Consider the following 15,884-nt stretch of genomic DNA (forward strand, 5'->3'; position numbering starts at 1 on the left):
AACCATCGAACTCCTACACAACGCAGACATTCCACGCAAGTTCATCATTTACTTTGAAGATTTGAAATCCCGAGATCAGCCGGCTTTCGGTACGGGTGCTGTCACCCACTCCCACAACCGTCTGGCCATGATTCATGCAGGTTTATCGCAGCTTCGCATCATGATCAACGACGAGACGCTCTTCGACAGCCCTCTCAAGTTCGAGTGGACTTGCACCGAGAACGAGGATGATGGGACTTACTTCTACGACTATAACAAGTCATCGTACCTGCGTGGTTACAATCTAGTTCGAGAGTTCCTGGGCAAAACGTATGGTATGGAGATCCCCATCAATGCAAGTGACTATTGCAACCATTTCTTCATGATACCAATCAACTTGAACCTGGATCGACAGGTGGACAATCAAAAAGCTCGAGGTAATCTCACGATTGACTATCAGTTCAGCGCGGTGACCAACTCGCCCATCAGACTACCCAGTCATGCCGACACCTCGATCAAGATCAACATGCTCTGTATGGATCAGTACGTGTACACCATGGATAAGGAGAGGGGGATCAAGAGCGAAGTAGTTTGAAGAATTTCTCTGTGTTAAGATAAAGATACGGTGCACATGGAGATGTCTGTGAGACATGGATGGTGGTGATTTAGCTACGCATCAGCGATTCGCTACTGGTGGTGACTTGAGCACAGTTCAGCGCCAGAGTGGTAGTGGTTTCATTAGCTGGCTCGGTAATCTGATTGGACTCGGACCTGGTGAGTTGCAGAAGCACATGTCCCAACCTGCAAAGCGTGAGCTGTCGATGCAACGTGGTGGATTTCCCTGGGCCCTAGCTGGACTCTCTCTACTACCGATGCTGCTGGGAAAAGGTAAAAATGGTGAGGGTGGTGGCAACATCATCGAGAGACAGATGAAGTCGATGCGTGACCCCATCATGCAACGTGGTGGTCTGTCCATACCCCCTGGTCTCTTGGCCAAGGGTCTGCCACTGTTGAAATCCATGGGCATCCCATTGGCCATGGGTGCACTTGCTTCTGTGGGTGACAACGTGGTGGATAAGGTCTTTGGTGATGGAAAGGCAAAGCAGAAGAAAGCACGCACGCATCATACTATGCGAAAAGGCAATCGGAAGACATCTCGCAACTCATCGCGAGTCTCAGGGAGAAGAGCCCACCCCACAGTGCGAGGTGCGACACGTGGGAAAAGAACAACAAGGTCTAGGAAGAAGAGTACAGCGAACCTGGTGAGTGAGCAACTTCAATCCACCGGAAGACGTTTGTTTCAAAAAATCAAGTCGAAGGCCAAATCCAGAGTGAAATCCAACATCCATGCCAGACTGTCGAGGAAATCATCTCCGAGACGACGTACCACCACCGCCACCACCACTAATACACACAGCTCACCATTCGCAAGTAAGATCAGAGAGAATCTGAACAGAGCAAGCAGCAGCAACACCAGCAACTCGGCACACATTGCACCCACATTCAACATTTGATCACATATTTCTCCTCCTAGAAGTAGTAAGCAATGGACTTCAAATCACTGTTCGCACCTAGTCGAGGGGCTGTAACTTCTACAGCGACGAGGCGTCATGCTACCCACCATCGTCATCACTCTCCTCCCCCTCCTGCTCCACCCGTAATCCAACCGGCGAGGGTGCATCGAGATTCTCACGCACCACCACCCATATCGGGATTGGAGTACAAACGAAAGGGGTGGTTCGAAGAAATCCTACCCGCTCTCCGCGGGTGGGGTCAGAATGTGTTGTTCCTGGGTCAGAGCAACATGGGCAAGACATACTTCCTGAAAAAGCTTCTGAACAAAGTTCAACCGGAGCGACTGGTGATCATCAGCAACACACCTGCAGAGCAGTATCGTCTGGAGGGGGTGAAGAGCTTCAAGCACTACAGCACCCTCCCCGAGAACATCGAGGAAATGAACATCGAGCCGCACACGTATGTGATCATTGATGATATTCGGGTCATGTCACTCAAGCACGGTGATCAGCGTGAGTGTCTCTACAAGTTCTTCACCATGTACAGTCATCACTACAAGCTGAACGTATTCTTTCTCTCACAGAGCTTTGATAATATCAAGGATATGAAGATCAATGCCAACTTTCTCTATCTATTTCGCTTTACCGACAAGAGTAACATCAAGCGCTACCTGAACACTCTGTTTGGTGGGCAGTGCATCAAGTCTGGTCTCGTGTTTAGACTGTACGAAAAGCTTCTCACTGCATGCCAACGCCCTATACTAGCCATTCACTGCTCACGCAACGAGTATTCCACCTATTGCAATGATGATACATACAAGGTTCTGTTTGAATAGTAGATTCTTTGAAGCCAAACGTACGTGTGATAGTTAACATTGCCGATTGATGAATTATTTTCTACATCTGCGATTGTCTAAAATACACCTTCCTGACCCACCGCCCCATCCTTGTCAAATTTGGTGTGTGTTTACCTCGCATGTGTGTGTGAATAGACTGGTGAACTAAGCAGAAGGGGATTGATTTTTGAATAATAATAAATTCTCCTTCTAGTTAGGGTAATCATGGAGCGCCTCACCGTTCGATTCAGTAAGGGTCTCCCGAAGAGTATCACCCGTACTGGAGGATCTGACGAGACTGCTTTCATGATCCCGAAAACGAAACGATTGAAGACCCTGGAATACATGCAACGACACTCGCAGTACATTGTCAAAAGAAGAAAATCATCATGGGATGTTGTGGGTACACTACCATCATCATCATCAACCCGACGCCGTCGCGGTGTGTTTGAGGGTCGTGGTGGCGGTAGCAGCTATGGTGACTTTTTGAGAAATGCCAAGAAGGCATTGGAGTACATACCGGATCACACGTTGGGTAGACTATCACGCGGGGAGCTTCAAAAGCACCCACACATCAAGAGCCTGTATGAGCGTCACTTCAAGAACAACCCCGACCTCATCAGCTATGATTCCGTTCTGAATGTGATTGCGTCTGATCTTCTCAACTACGATGCAAGCACTGGGGCGGTTCGAGAGTCCATCGCCGATGTGAGGTTGAAGAAGAAGATGCCCACCTCTACTCTCTCGTTAAGCATCACCAAGGACTCCGACTTTGATCGCATCCTTCTACAGAGTCTCTCAGATGAACTAGCACGGCGAAACATTCCCATGGTGTTTGTGAAAAGCAGCTACTTCACCGCTCGTGCGCAACTGCAACAGCTTTTCCAAGACAACCCAGCCACGTTTGCAGGTGCTTTGGAGTCTGCACGACAACGTGTGGAGGCCGTGATCTGGAGAGATTACATGACGCTGGTGAATGAAACGAATCGCATCTATTTGTCAAAGTATCCTTTCGAGAGGATTGCCCTGCGTGATATCGGGCTCTCTACACTCATGCCCGGCTTCTCCAGCTTCCAACCCAAGCTGCAGACTATCATTCAACTATCTCTCGCAACCCCTGGATCGGCAGGTCACAAGTTCAAAGGATTGGAAGAAATGTGGCAGACGTATGCCGCCACCCTGGAAGCACAGCTTATGAATCCGGACCACTTCATGCATGGTCTGCACAAGGTGTTGACTAACGATACAGATTTTGTGATCTCAGTCTTGAAAAACAGTAGCCGCTCCCTGGCTAAAGTCTCCAATATACTCAAAGGAAATTCCTTGTAATAGCAATAATAGGAGCACACCCAACCTCGTGGAATGGATGTACCGCTGAGCAATGTGCACATCGAGGATTGCCTGCGACATGTGAGTGGTTTTCGAGGAGTGTCCAGCTACGATCTTCTCCCTCACGCTCTCCAGGATGGAGAGTTTTGCATTGTCAACACAGACAACGTTGTACCCGTGTATGACCCACCTCAGGGTGGACACCACTGGTTGACAGTATGCCGAGAGCGAGATCGCGTGCTCGTGTTTGACAGTTTTGGACGCACGCTGAAAAGAATGGAACGTGACTATCACGAGCCTGGTTTGGAGCGCTACTTCGCAGAGGGTTTCACCGACTGCTCACTCTACACAAACACCCAGGTGCTGCAGAATCCTGCGACAGCGGTGTGTGGACACTATGCTATCCTGGTCGGACGACTCTTTTGCAAGTTCAGGAGCATCACTGAAACCCTGCGTGCACTGTCCTGCCAGTTCACCAGTGACACCGCTCAGAACGATCGACTGGTGCTGAGCATGACTGGGGTCCGCGGCGCTGGTGGTAGAGCGCTTGGTAGGGGTAAAAATAGCACACGCAAGAGCACAGATGACAGCTGGATGGAGGGTCTGGCACACGATTTGCACAGACCACGTCGCGTACGCTTTCCACGCAGAGCAGTTGTTGTACAGGATCTCGATGGAATTTGGAGTGCAGACCTAGTTGACATGCAAGCATTTGCCAAGTACAACAAGGGTGTTCGACACCTGCTCACGGTCATCGATCTCTTCAGCAGATATGCGTGGGTGATGCCTCTGGAGCGGAAAACTGGGGTGAGCGTTAGAGATGCATTTCAAAGGATCATCGTGCAAAGTGGACGTTCACCTCGAAAACTGTGGGTGGATGAAGGCACAGAGTTTTACAATGCAACATTCAAACGCTGGCTGTCCGACAACGACATTCACATGTACAGCACCCACAACGAAGGCAAGGCAGTCGTTGTGGAACGCTTCAACAGAACACTCAAGTCACGCATGTGGCGCTACTTTACGGCTAAATCAACCAATGTGTATGTGGATGTGCTACCGCAACTGGTACGCAACTACAACGACAGCAAGCACCGCAGCATCAAGATGACTCCCACTGAAGCCTCCCAAGAACCGAATGCACCCTTCGTTCAGGATCATCTTGAATCATCCAAAAGATTACATGCAAAACCCCGCTACAGCACAGGTGATGAGGTTAGAATCACAGTCAGCAAGCGACACTTTGAAAAGGGGTACACACCCAATTGGACTGAAGAGGTGTTCATCATTGATCGTGTGCTAACAACACAGCCCGTCACCTATCGCATACGAGACCTCATGAATGAACCCATCATAGGCAGCTTCTACGAGCAGCAGTTGCAGAAGACCACACAAACCCGATTTCGGGTGGAGAAAGTCCTTCGCAAGAGAAACGGTAAATCCCTCGTCAAGTGGAAAGGCTATCCGGATAAGTTCAACACATGGATCAGCACCAATCAATGGGAAAAACTCTAAAGAAAACTGCTTGCTGATTATTCGCTATTGCTGAAGAAGCATGATGAAGTTCTAACAAATAATTCATTGGATATTCTAACATGGAGATTCATTGCATCATCATCACTATCTCAATATGTATGGCTATAGCTGTATGAAAATCAAGTCAGAATCTCAATGCTGGTAGTTCATTGTTTACTGTAACGCGTGCGAGGGTTCAATGCGGCGATGACCGTATGCCAGCGTGGATACACCATCGGGCTGAATGTATCTTTTACTGTCGAATGGCGAGAGTGAGGTCTTCGTAACTGTTTCGGTGAAGATGCGATGATCGTGGCTTCTCAGCGCAGTCATAGGGTGAGCAGAGGTGCGTCTTTCTGTTAGACAACGCTCGTAGTCGCGGATGGTGAACTTCTTCGTCACGCTTCTTTTGACACCCTTGGCCCGCTGTCCGCTTTCCTCACCGTTGTATGAGTACATCTTGGAGCGTAAAGCTACGAATTCACTCATCATTTTTCCACCTAGCTCATCTTTAAATTTACCTACTTTCTTCTTATTCACCTGGCTGTATAGCGGGTGATCTGTGGGGTAGTTGCTGGTGTCGTACGCATCCAAGTCGCTCATCATGTCCGCGTACAAGTCATCCGTTTCCAACTGGAGGATGAGGGAATCCGTATCGGTGTACAGCAGTCGCACACGCTCGGCATAGTGAGACTTGAGATTGAAATAGTAGTAGCGATACATCAACTCCTTGCTGAGATCTAGTACACTCATTCCGATGTACACGGGCTTGTTGAGGGAGACGCGGATTTTTCTGTTTTCAACGCCGACGAGGTCATTGTCAAACATGACGTGTCTAACATACGTCGGCTTGGCTACGGCTGTGAGGATCCTGTCCTCATCATCGTCCGCTCGCAGCAAGCGGATGTTCACTCTCCTTCGCACATTCTCCATAGTTTTGCCAAATACGGCATTGTTCATCAGCTTGAAATAGTCTCTTTCAAAGTCGTTGGCAGCTTGTTTGCGGAGCTCTGTGTTTAGCTCGATGTACGGCTTCATCCAAGCTTCCTGCTTGAAGCGTAGTACACGGTGTACACAGTCGATGGTTAGTCCAAGTTTGGAATAAAGCTGTAGGTTGCGATAGTGGAGCACATACCGTTGCTTGCGCATGAGATGAGGGACCAGTTTAGGTGAGGATAGTCCGGTGATCGACATACTCTTCATCAGGTCGCGTTGGTATGGGGAGAGCATCTCCTCGCTGATGGTCATCTTCTCCGGTGCTGGTGGGTAGTCGTTGAGCAGGTCGTGCAAGTGATCTGGTACGGTGAGATCGCATTCAATCATGTAGCCTAGCGAGGCATCGTCCGCTTGAGTGAGGATGCTATCCAGGAGCTCGCGTGTCGGTGGGCACCACTCAAAGTGCGATACTGGTAGATGCTGTGACATCGCCCAGCCATAAAGATTATTGGCATCTAAATACTGGAGATAGGTGGATGGTTTGGTCTCATCATAACTCTTCATGTACCTGTTGCATGTGGGGGGTATAAATACGCATGCACGCACACATACACATACAGACAGATAGACACATAATGAATAGAAGAATGACTCAACTGACTACACACACATACATGCACATACCTGTTGTTTGCCTTGCCATGTCGATGTGAAGCCATTGACACCCCACCACGGAGACCACGCTCGATGAATAGGTGCATATCCACATCACTCAGAAGAGAGAGGGATACCTTGGTGTACTTCAGCAGGGCATCCCAGGCGAGTCCGGGGAGAGTATAGTAATGTGCCGGATCGAGTTCGTAAGTGTTCATGGCTGTGACTCGGAATGTCTCAAAGACGTCAGCCAGAAGATTTACATCGGTATTGAGGTATAGATCATGGTAGTCTCCCATGTTTCTGCACTTGAACGCAGACCAGACGCGTTGAGCATGCTCATAGTCATCATCGCTGATGTGGCTTTCCGTCAATGAAGAGAAGAACTCGTCTTTGGGTGGTAGTGATGTCTCATCAAACACCGCTGTACTGGTTACATATTCATACGGGTAGACTCCTTTGCGAGTAAGCAGCTCAAACAGATCATCAGCTGAAGTATCATCATGGTAAATGTTGGTGGTAGATGAATCGTCGCTGCTACTGCTGCTGCTGCTGTCATCCATACCGTTGATGTTGGTGTGGGTGAGTCTAGAGAATGAGCTCAGATGGTGAAATGAGTCTTTGGGTGTGTTCTTTACAAGCCTGTCCAGCGAAGCATTCAAGAATGATAGGCTATCCACAAAGCGGAATCGCCCCCAGCTGAAGGAGATGTAACGCTCCATGTTGTTAGGAATGATCTTGATCTCACCGGATTTCTTGGTCTTCTTTCTCCCGCCGCTCATGTAGGTCGTGCTCTCCGATGAGGTGGCGCCAATGGCTGAAATGAGTGGGTGGGCGTCGTAACCTTTCAGATTGTGGAAAACTACTGGGATTGGGTGAGTCTCTGGTGTAATCCGCAGGTTGATGTTGCACTTGCTGTGAGCTGCACCGCGGTATTTACCCGTGATGTGGTCGTGGTCTCGCACTCGATCATCACCCAGCTCATCGCTGCAAATCCAGCACTCATTCGCATTTTCAAACTGTTGCTGTTCCTCCGCTGACATGTTCATGGGTCGTATGTGCTGCAGGTCATTGGTGATTCTTTCATCTTCTCCCGCGAGCTCCTCGAAAAACGATTCAATCGGGTTTTCTCCTGCATAACAATCGTGTACACGCAAACACACAAACACAAAATAGAAATAAGATACATGTCTATACATGTCTATACATACATGTATATGAAGATAGACTGTTGAAATGTGGCAAGTCAATTCATACGTAACTAGTAGTAACAGTATGATAGTTTACTTCTACAACATATAGAGATTGAACGTTGGCATGCGTGAAAACAATAAAGAGCAGCATTTGTATTTATGGAGTGTGACTCACCTCTGTAAAGAAATCGTCTCGTCACCTCTCCATCTGACCGCACTACGATGTAAGCAATTCCACAGGGTTCATGCTCTGCATTCCGAATAGTGTGGGCTCCATGCTGCCCCGAGCTGGGTTTGAGAACACTCTCAGTGTCAGCGTAGATGATATATGGCATCTTCATTCTCCGCTTGGTCTCCGTGAAAGTGAGCGTCTCACCGGGTTCTGGTAGCTTGATCACAGCAGGCTTCGCGTCGGCGCAGTACAGTTGGTGTCTGGCGAGAGTCTGCGGAGATCGGTGACCGGATAAACACCTCATGCAAAAGTAGGTCCTAGTCTTGCACTTGTTCAGATGATAGCATAGCGCATCAAAATCTTTGATCCAGCAGAAATGGCTTGCCAAATCTTCATGAAGGAGCAGGAGGTTGATGGTGCTGGCATCGTTTTCATGGTCCGTCAACTTCAATGGGAAGAGACAGTCACCTTCAAATCCAAACACATTGATAACTAGATTGTTCGCAGTCTCCACCTAACGAAACACATACACATACACACACATACACACACAGAAACAACACCTCAATGTGACTATGTACACATACACACACAGAAACAACAACAACTCCGTGAATGTGGCTATGTACATACATCATGGTACACATACACTAGCACATTGATCGAAGTATGATTGGAAGGATTACAATTACTCATTCCTCATCCAAACTCACCTTATACACATCCGCAAGAGTTGCAGGAAAGTCCACATCATCAAAGTTCAGGGTTTGTGCGTACGACTGGTACTTCGTAACCCGTTGAGCATTCTTCTCAGCTGGGTGTAGTGCGGATAGAAGTGCCCATTTCAGACACTGATCATCGGTATTACGAACGTTGATCACCCCCTTCGTTTTGGAGATCTTCTGCGGTAGAGGTAGATAAGATGAGCCGTGCATGGGGAGATACTTGGCAATGTCAATGTGCACGCTTCGCACCCGAACCACAGTCCAACCGGAGCCAGCCTGGAGCCACCCATCAACCTTGGATATGATCTTGCCGAAGGCGTTGGATAGTTGGTCATCAATGCCATGTGGATTGAGAATGGATATGGGGGAACTGCGGAAAAATGGCGATGTTGACACAGTAGCTCCGGATGCATCGCTTCTCTCCATCATGATGCAGGTCACGAGAACGGTTTTAAATTGCTGCACCTCCAACTCCCTCAGCAAAACACTTCGCATATTTTGTGCAAGTCCATTGAGCACTGTGAGTACATCTCTGTGATGCTCGTCTAGATCCGCTCGGTACTCTTTTAGGAAACCACGCGGTACGGTACGCTTTAACTCAAAGACACTCTCCACGCTCAATCTCGATTGCTTTGGTGAGGGTGCACCCTCACCAGAAGAAGAACTAACACGCGTCATCGCACCTCTATACAATTATGAAGATATCTAATGCACCCCCATTGTTTTTATGCATGTAGATGTAGTTGAGAGATGGTGCGTGTTTTTATTTTTATGGATAATAGTATGGATGTGTTAGTTGGATATACTTCAATACGCTCACATCTGACACCGGTAAACACACTCGAGGCATGTCACTGGCTTATTCATATGACGATGTCATAATTGGAGACATTGCATCACACACACATGTGAATCTAGACAATCTCAAAGACATTGCTCACATCTGCAAGCAGAACCAGGGTATACTGTGACATTATCACCATGTGCTGTTATCTGTAGAGACTTTGCTATGCAAGTAATTAGTTGGAGCAATTTCAAAGATTCCGCTCGCGTATACCTCTTGATGTGCATCAAGGATGCAACTCCATAATTGCAAACATTGCATCACACGGTCTTCTCAGGAGACTTTGCATGGAACAATCGGGCGGTAGATCTCAAAGACAGCCGCGGACTGCAAACAGACTAGGAGCATATTGAGCATATCCCATTAGTTGGAGCAATCTCAAATATTCCATTCGCATACACCTCTTCATGTGCATCAAGGATGCAACTCTATAATTGCAAACATTGCATCACAAATGGAGGTTAATCTCAAAGACGTCGTCCACATCTCCAAGTGGGTGTCTCTAGAGACTTTGCTGTGCAATCTCACAGATCCTACATGCATATACTTCGAGGTATACTGAATTTGCTTGCATGTATTCATAGGTCCTCTCAGGAGACTTTGCATGGGGCAATCGGGTGGTAGATGTCAAAGACAGCCGCGGACTGCAAAACAGACTAGGAGCATATTGAATTTGTTTATCTTTGTTGGTAGGTATGTGGGTAAACAAGTCTCGGCACTAGCTGCGCAGCTGCCTGTTCACAGTATACAATTATAATGCATTTGTATTCTATTAGGGCTAGTCAGTTGCAGAGTATAAATAGCTATGATCTGCCCACCCTCAGTATCAGTTTTTAGAAGCAATTACTAGTAGCCCCCTCTCTCTCTCTCCAGTGTTTTTTCAAAACCTTCAAACATGCTTTCAAGAACCTCTATGGAGTTTGTAGTGGATGGTGTTTCTAAGGGTCTTCAGACCAGGCATAAGTCGAAGGGGAAGAAATACCCCGAACTTGCTGCTGGGTGGTCCTTTCATTATACGGAAGGCCCCATATCTGCTATAAAGGTGAAGGGAGTTGCTCGCAAGGGCAAATATGGCCAGGTAGTTGTAGAACTGGCTAAGGAGCTCCGGTGTGTTGTCGAGGGGCTGTTACGAGTGTCACCATCCATACGGAGGGCGCTCCAATCTGAGAGGGTACACAGAGTGGCCACTAATTTCTACCCAACAAAGATCAGTAGTGGAGATGGAACAACAACCCACGGCTGTGACGTGTATGTGAAGGGGACATCTACAACACCTATCGAAGCGTTCAAGATGCGAACAATGGATGAGTTTTATGTCTACCCTTCGACTATCGCCTGGAAAAAGGAGACTCGTACGTACAAGTGTACCCTGGGGGTTATCCCATGTCGTCACGTCGGAGAGTGCAGAACAACCCAGCGAACATGCAAGGAGAGGGAAGAGAACATCCTGGTCATTCCATGCGATACACTGGAGCAACTATTGAAAGTGTTTGAGGAGCGATGGACGTCCGCATCCACTGGACAAGAGGATGAGGAGGAGGAGGATGATGATGATGAGTTATTCGCTTGAATGAATAATGGTAAGAAGCAATGTGTGTTTTTAAACACAATATTTGCATAACCCACACACGAGACATGCAAACACTGTACTCACACATGCATACACTTACAAACATATTACTTCTCTGTGGAATTTATTCTTTATTCTGTTTTTTAGTAGTGTAAGATGAAAAGATGTATTTAGAAGAAAGACTTAGACTGTGTGTGTAATATTTGTATGAAAGAACTCCAAGTAGATGCTGACTAAAATCACCGCTCATTATCTGATAGAATTCTACATTTGTAGTTGACGCTCTTTACTGCAATAATTCTTCCTGAGCGTAGGAAATAGCGACTTCGCTTTCTGATCTTTGTCACTCTCACCATCATGGCATCGTTTTGAAATGCGATGTCTTCAAAGGTCACCGTCTCGTTGTTTTTAATGCGGATAACGTCTTCCACCACCACCGCTTCCCCGTGCTGCTGCTGCTGCTGGTTTGAATTATCCATCTGAAATTTAGAATGCAAAAAAAAATGTACAATAATTAACTTTACCCTACTCTACTCTGCTCACAATGCAAAATAAATAACATACCTTTCTTCTTCTTCTTTCAACACGCTCGTCCTTCTCTTCTTCTTTCAATACACTCGTCCTTCTCTTCTTCTTCTCTTATCAATGTAAATAAGTACTGGTCCGAGAATCCTACTTGTGTAGATTGAGTGTGGTGTGTGCTAGAACATTCGAGTGGCTTTGTGGTTTCATGCGGAGGTGGCTTCCAATGCCGGTCGCCAAGCTAGCTCCAACCTGTCATCGTTTAGGTAGTGATAGTGTGTGCTAGCATACAGAACATTCGAGCGGGTTTGCTGTTTCATGTGGAAATGGTTTTGTCATGGCTTCCATTATATCATGGTTAGTTCCAATAGTGTCAGCATGCACAACCATGATTAATACTCGGACTGGGGTAGTGATAGTGTGTGTGTGCTAGCATTATAGAACATTCGAGTGGCTTTGCTCTTTCATGCGTGAGCGGATAGCACCTCCTGTCATCACTGGCCATGTCAGCATGCACAACCATTGTACTAGAATCTCCTGTTTCCATCACCGACAACATCTCAGTGACAGATGATAGATTGATGCAGCGCTGTCAGCATGTACATGCTCCATGTAGTGGTGGTATCTAGAGCTTTAGTACTAGTGAGCACGCTGGGGTTATGAGCCTCGAGGATCTACTAAGTACGTGACATTGATAGATTGATGCAGCACTGTCAGCATGTACATGTACATACTCCATGCAGTGGTGGTTTCTGGAGAGTAAGCACACTGGGTAGCTTACATAGATGTACATGACTGTACATGTATATACCAGCAAAAATTCAGCATACGTAGAGCCTGCTTGCAGATGTAAGCAAAGATATGCAAGACAAAGTTAGTGTTTAACGCGAGTGTTACATGAAAACGAAGGTTCATCATATTCTAATGACGTGTATCGCAAAACTGAGTTCTCACAACACCCCACATGCATATTCATCACAAAAAATAGTTTAATCATGACAGTTCCGGTAAGCACGTGATTCAAACACGTTAACACGTCAAAATATTGCAATGTCGAAATAACCTGTCAATTTCTGACAGGCTCACGTCAAAAAGTGACAGGGTCACGTCAAAAAGTGACAGGGTCATGTCATCACATCGAAAGGTCACTTCCGGGTTCAACTTTGTGCTAGAACCCCCCTCGTACCTTCTACTCATATGGGAATCAAACCCACGAAATGTGCACTGTATAAGGGGCAATATCCGTAGGTTTACGTGCTCGAGTCAACTGCTGCACATAGCTGCCAAACAATAGCTCAGCTTTACACACAGGCAATTCATGTATTTAAACATGACATCGGTAAGTATGCAGAACTGGGATAACAATTGGTAGAAAGATAGGCAAACTTGAATTTCCTAAGACATACAAAAACACGCGAGGTGACGCTAACTATTCCATAGACCACCGCTACAGTGAAACCAATGTTCATTAAAGTTTTTGTTCGGTTTCCTCTTGAAGTGAAATGCACTTAAAACTGGTGGAGGAGATGGTCTTAGGTGGCAGCCATTTCCAGAGAGCGCTGCCACAATCTTCCCCGAGATTATATCTTCCCCATGGCAATTCTCGACAGCCACACAGAGCTAATCGCTTTCGATTTGCTTTTTTCAATATTATTACAACACAAAAGGAGTGTTGTTAAAATACCTGTTCAAACAATCTTTTTTGCATCGCTTTTTCTTCTAAAATGTATTTTTCCTCACAATTTAGATTGTTTTTGCATCGTCTCCATCGCTTACATTGATATTGGAGTAATCCAAATGTCACTCCAGCTCGTCCTGCTTATTGCCATACGAAAAGTATGCAAATATTGTATTTTAGTTCAGATTCCAGGGCCACGTTGAGGGGCCATATCCCACCACCCATGGCTGCTTCTGTACTTGTTTTAAGTTTGGATCCCGCGCATGGACAGAATGGGCATGAAAATGTGAAAAATCGTAAATGCATTTTTTTACTCCTGGTTGTGTCGCATACCGTGGCACTATGCCGGAAGTTTGAACTTTTCCGGCCTAGAAAGTCTGCCAGTGAGGCGCAAGAACCTTTAAATCATGTCCAGACGGCCAACATAGAGGCTGGAGTGTGTGGTGCAAATTTCACTCAAATCCATTCAGGGACACCAAAATTAAGGTCAATTCAATGTCAACATTATGTCAGCCCTTGCTCTTCCCACTGCTTCAAATCGGTATGGTCTTTTTCTCTTAGTTTTCTAGGCTCAGATCGTTGGAACTCTCTACCTGATGACATTCGCCCATGCTCATCTGTTTCTCGCTTCCGTAACCTTGTATTGGCACATTTGGGGTACCGTGTAAGAAGGCCTTAGGTGAGCACTCTTGCGTGGGGTAGTGCCTTTGCTGTTTGCGTTATGCAAAAATAAATAAACAATAAACAAAAATAACCTCTTGAATCTAGCAGGTGCGGTTTGGGAGGCACGAAAACTGGAAATTGGGAATAAAGTTATGCACAAGATATTTGCAATTTCTCCCCAATAGGCGTGTCAAACGATTGATAGAAAAATCATCTGTGACCGGTGGGGACAAAAAAAGAGATTTGATAGATAATCTCAACTACTTGATGAGCCATATGGGAATCGAACCCACGAAATGTGCACTGTATACGGGGCAATACCCGTAGGTTTATGTGCTCGAGTCAACTCCTGTACATAGCTGCCACACAATAGCTCAGTTTTACACACAGGCACTTCATGTATTCGAACATGACATCGGGAAGTATGTGGAACTGGAATAACAATTGGTATAAAGATAGGCAAACGGGAATTTCCTAAGACATAAAAAAATACGCGAGGTGACGCTAACTATTCCACAGACCACCGCTACAGTGAAACCAATGTTCAATAAAGTGTTTGTTCGGTTACTTCTTCAAGTGAGATTCACTTAACCCTTTAAGAGCCGCCCCATACTTGAATGCGTCGTAAACGACGCATTCAAATGCAAAACTTCAAAAGATCGTAACTCAGTCTAATCTCGCTCAAATCCATCGATCGAAATATCCAGGGCGAAGAGAAAACTCTCACCTGTCGGGAGAAACAATTTGCGAAGCGCTGCAAGCAACGGTTCCCGAGATAAATCACTCGTAAGTTGAGCCGCGATCGCGGCAATTTCAAAAGCGCGCAGTGCAACTTTAGTATTGAGATTTTTGAGACTTTTCGTCACGCTGGTTTACTCGAATTTGCACGGGTTTCACTGTTGATATTGTCAAGGGTACACAGCAAAAAAATTGGAACTCCACGATCGAGTAGAATGAAATATCTGGAGCGGGACGCAATTGGACGCATTTGGGGCATTTTTCGTACTGTCGCTGCGATCTAGCGCTGGATAGACGGTGTGCTGGCTATCATGATCGACCTCATTCTCTTCCTCTCGCGAATACCTTTCCAGGAAGCCCTAGATTGTGAGGATTGAGTGAGTAGAACTGAAGCTATGATCCGAGGAACATGAAAAAATGCAGATTTTTGAAAATTTCCTGTGGCTCTTAAAGGGTTAAAACTGGTGCAGGAGATGGTCTTAGGTGGCAGCCATTTCCAGAGAGCGCTTCCACAATCTTCCCCGAGATTGTATCTTCCCCATGTCAATTTTCGACAGCCACACAGAGCTAATCGTTTTCGATTTGCTTTTTCAATAATTATTATTACAACACAAAAGGAGTGTTGTAAAATCCCCTTTTTCGAATAATCTTTTTCCATCGCTTTTTTCTTCTAAAATGTATTTTTCCTCACAATTTAGATTGTTTTTGCATCGTCTCCATCGCTTACATTGATATTAGAGTTATCCAAATGTAACTCCAGCTCGTCCTGCTTATTGCCATACGAAAAGAATGCAAAAATTGTATTTTAGTTCAGATTCCAGGGCCACGTTGAGGGGCCATATCCCACTACCCATGGCTGCTTCTGGACTTGTTTTCAGTTTGGATCCCACGCATGGACAGAATGGGCATGAAAATGTGAAAAATCGTAAATGCATTTATTTATTTATTTATTTATTTATTTATTTATTTCTGCACCTCGTGGCATGTCAAGACTGCCAATTGAATTGAGGAGAGGG

The 15,884-nt window shown here is 46.1% G+C and overlaps 1 protein-coding gene across 1 annotated transcript; it reads right to left on the reverse strand.

Moving 5' to 3' along the window:
* Positions 1-4,899: 4,899 nt before the first annotated feature.
* LOC135818999 (uncharacterized) lies at positions 4,900-7,000 on the reverse strand. The gene is made up of 2 exons (XM_065332152.1): positions 6,794-7,000; positions 4,900-6,677 (listed from the first exon to the last, which is right to left on the reverse strand). Exons 1-2 carry the CDS (start codon positions 6,979-6,981, stop codon positions 5,348-5,350), a joined length of 1,518 nt encoding a protein of 505 aa, XP_065188224.1. The 5' UTR covers positions 6,982-7,000; the 3' UTR covers positions 4,900-5,347.
* Positions 7,001-15,884: the final 8,884 nt, after the last annotated feature.

This window comes from Sycon ciliatum, chromosome 6 (genome assembly GCF_964019385.1).
Source record: "Sycon ciliatum chromosome 6, ocSycCili1.1, whole genome shotgun sequence".
In the NCBI taxonomy this organism is placed as follows: Eukaryota; Metazoa; Porifera; class Calcarea; order Leucosolenida; family Sycettidae; genus Sycon; species Sycon ciliatum.

Bases quoted from the DNA above. Each gene is read 5' to 3' on its own strand.
- LOC135818999 (XM_065332152.1), bottom strand. From the start codon at position 6,981: ATGAACACTTACGAACTCGATCCGGCACATTACTATACTCTCCCCGGA. The intron at 6,678-6,793 runs GTATGTGCATGT...CACATGCAACAG, and splicing joins CATGGCAAGGCAAACAACAG to GTACATGAAGAGTTATGATG.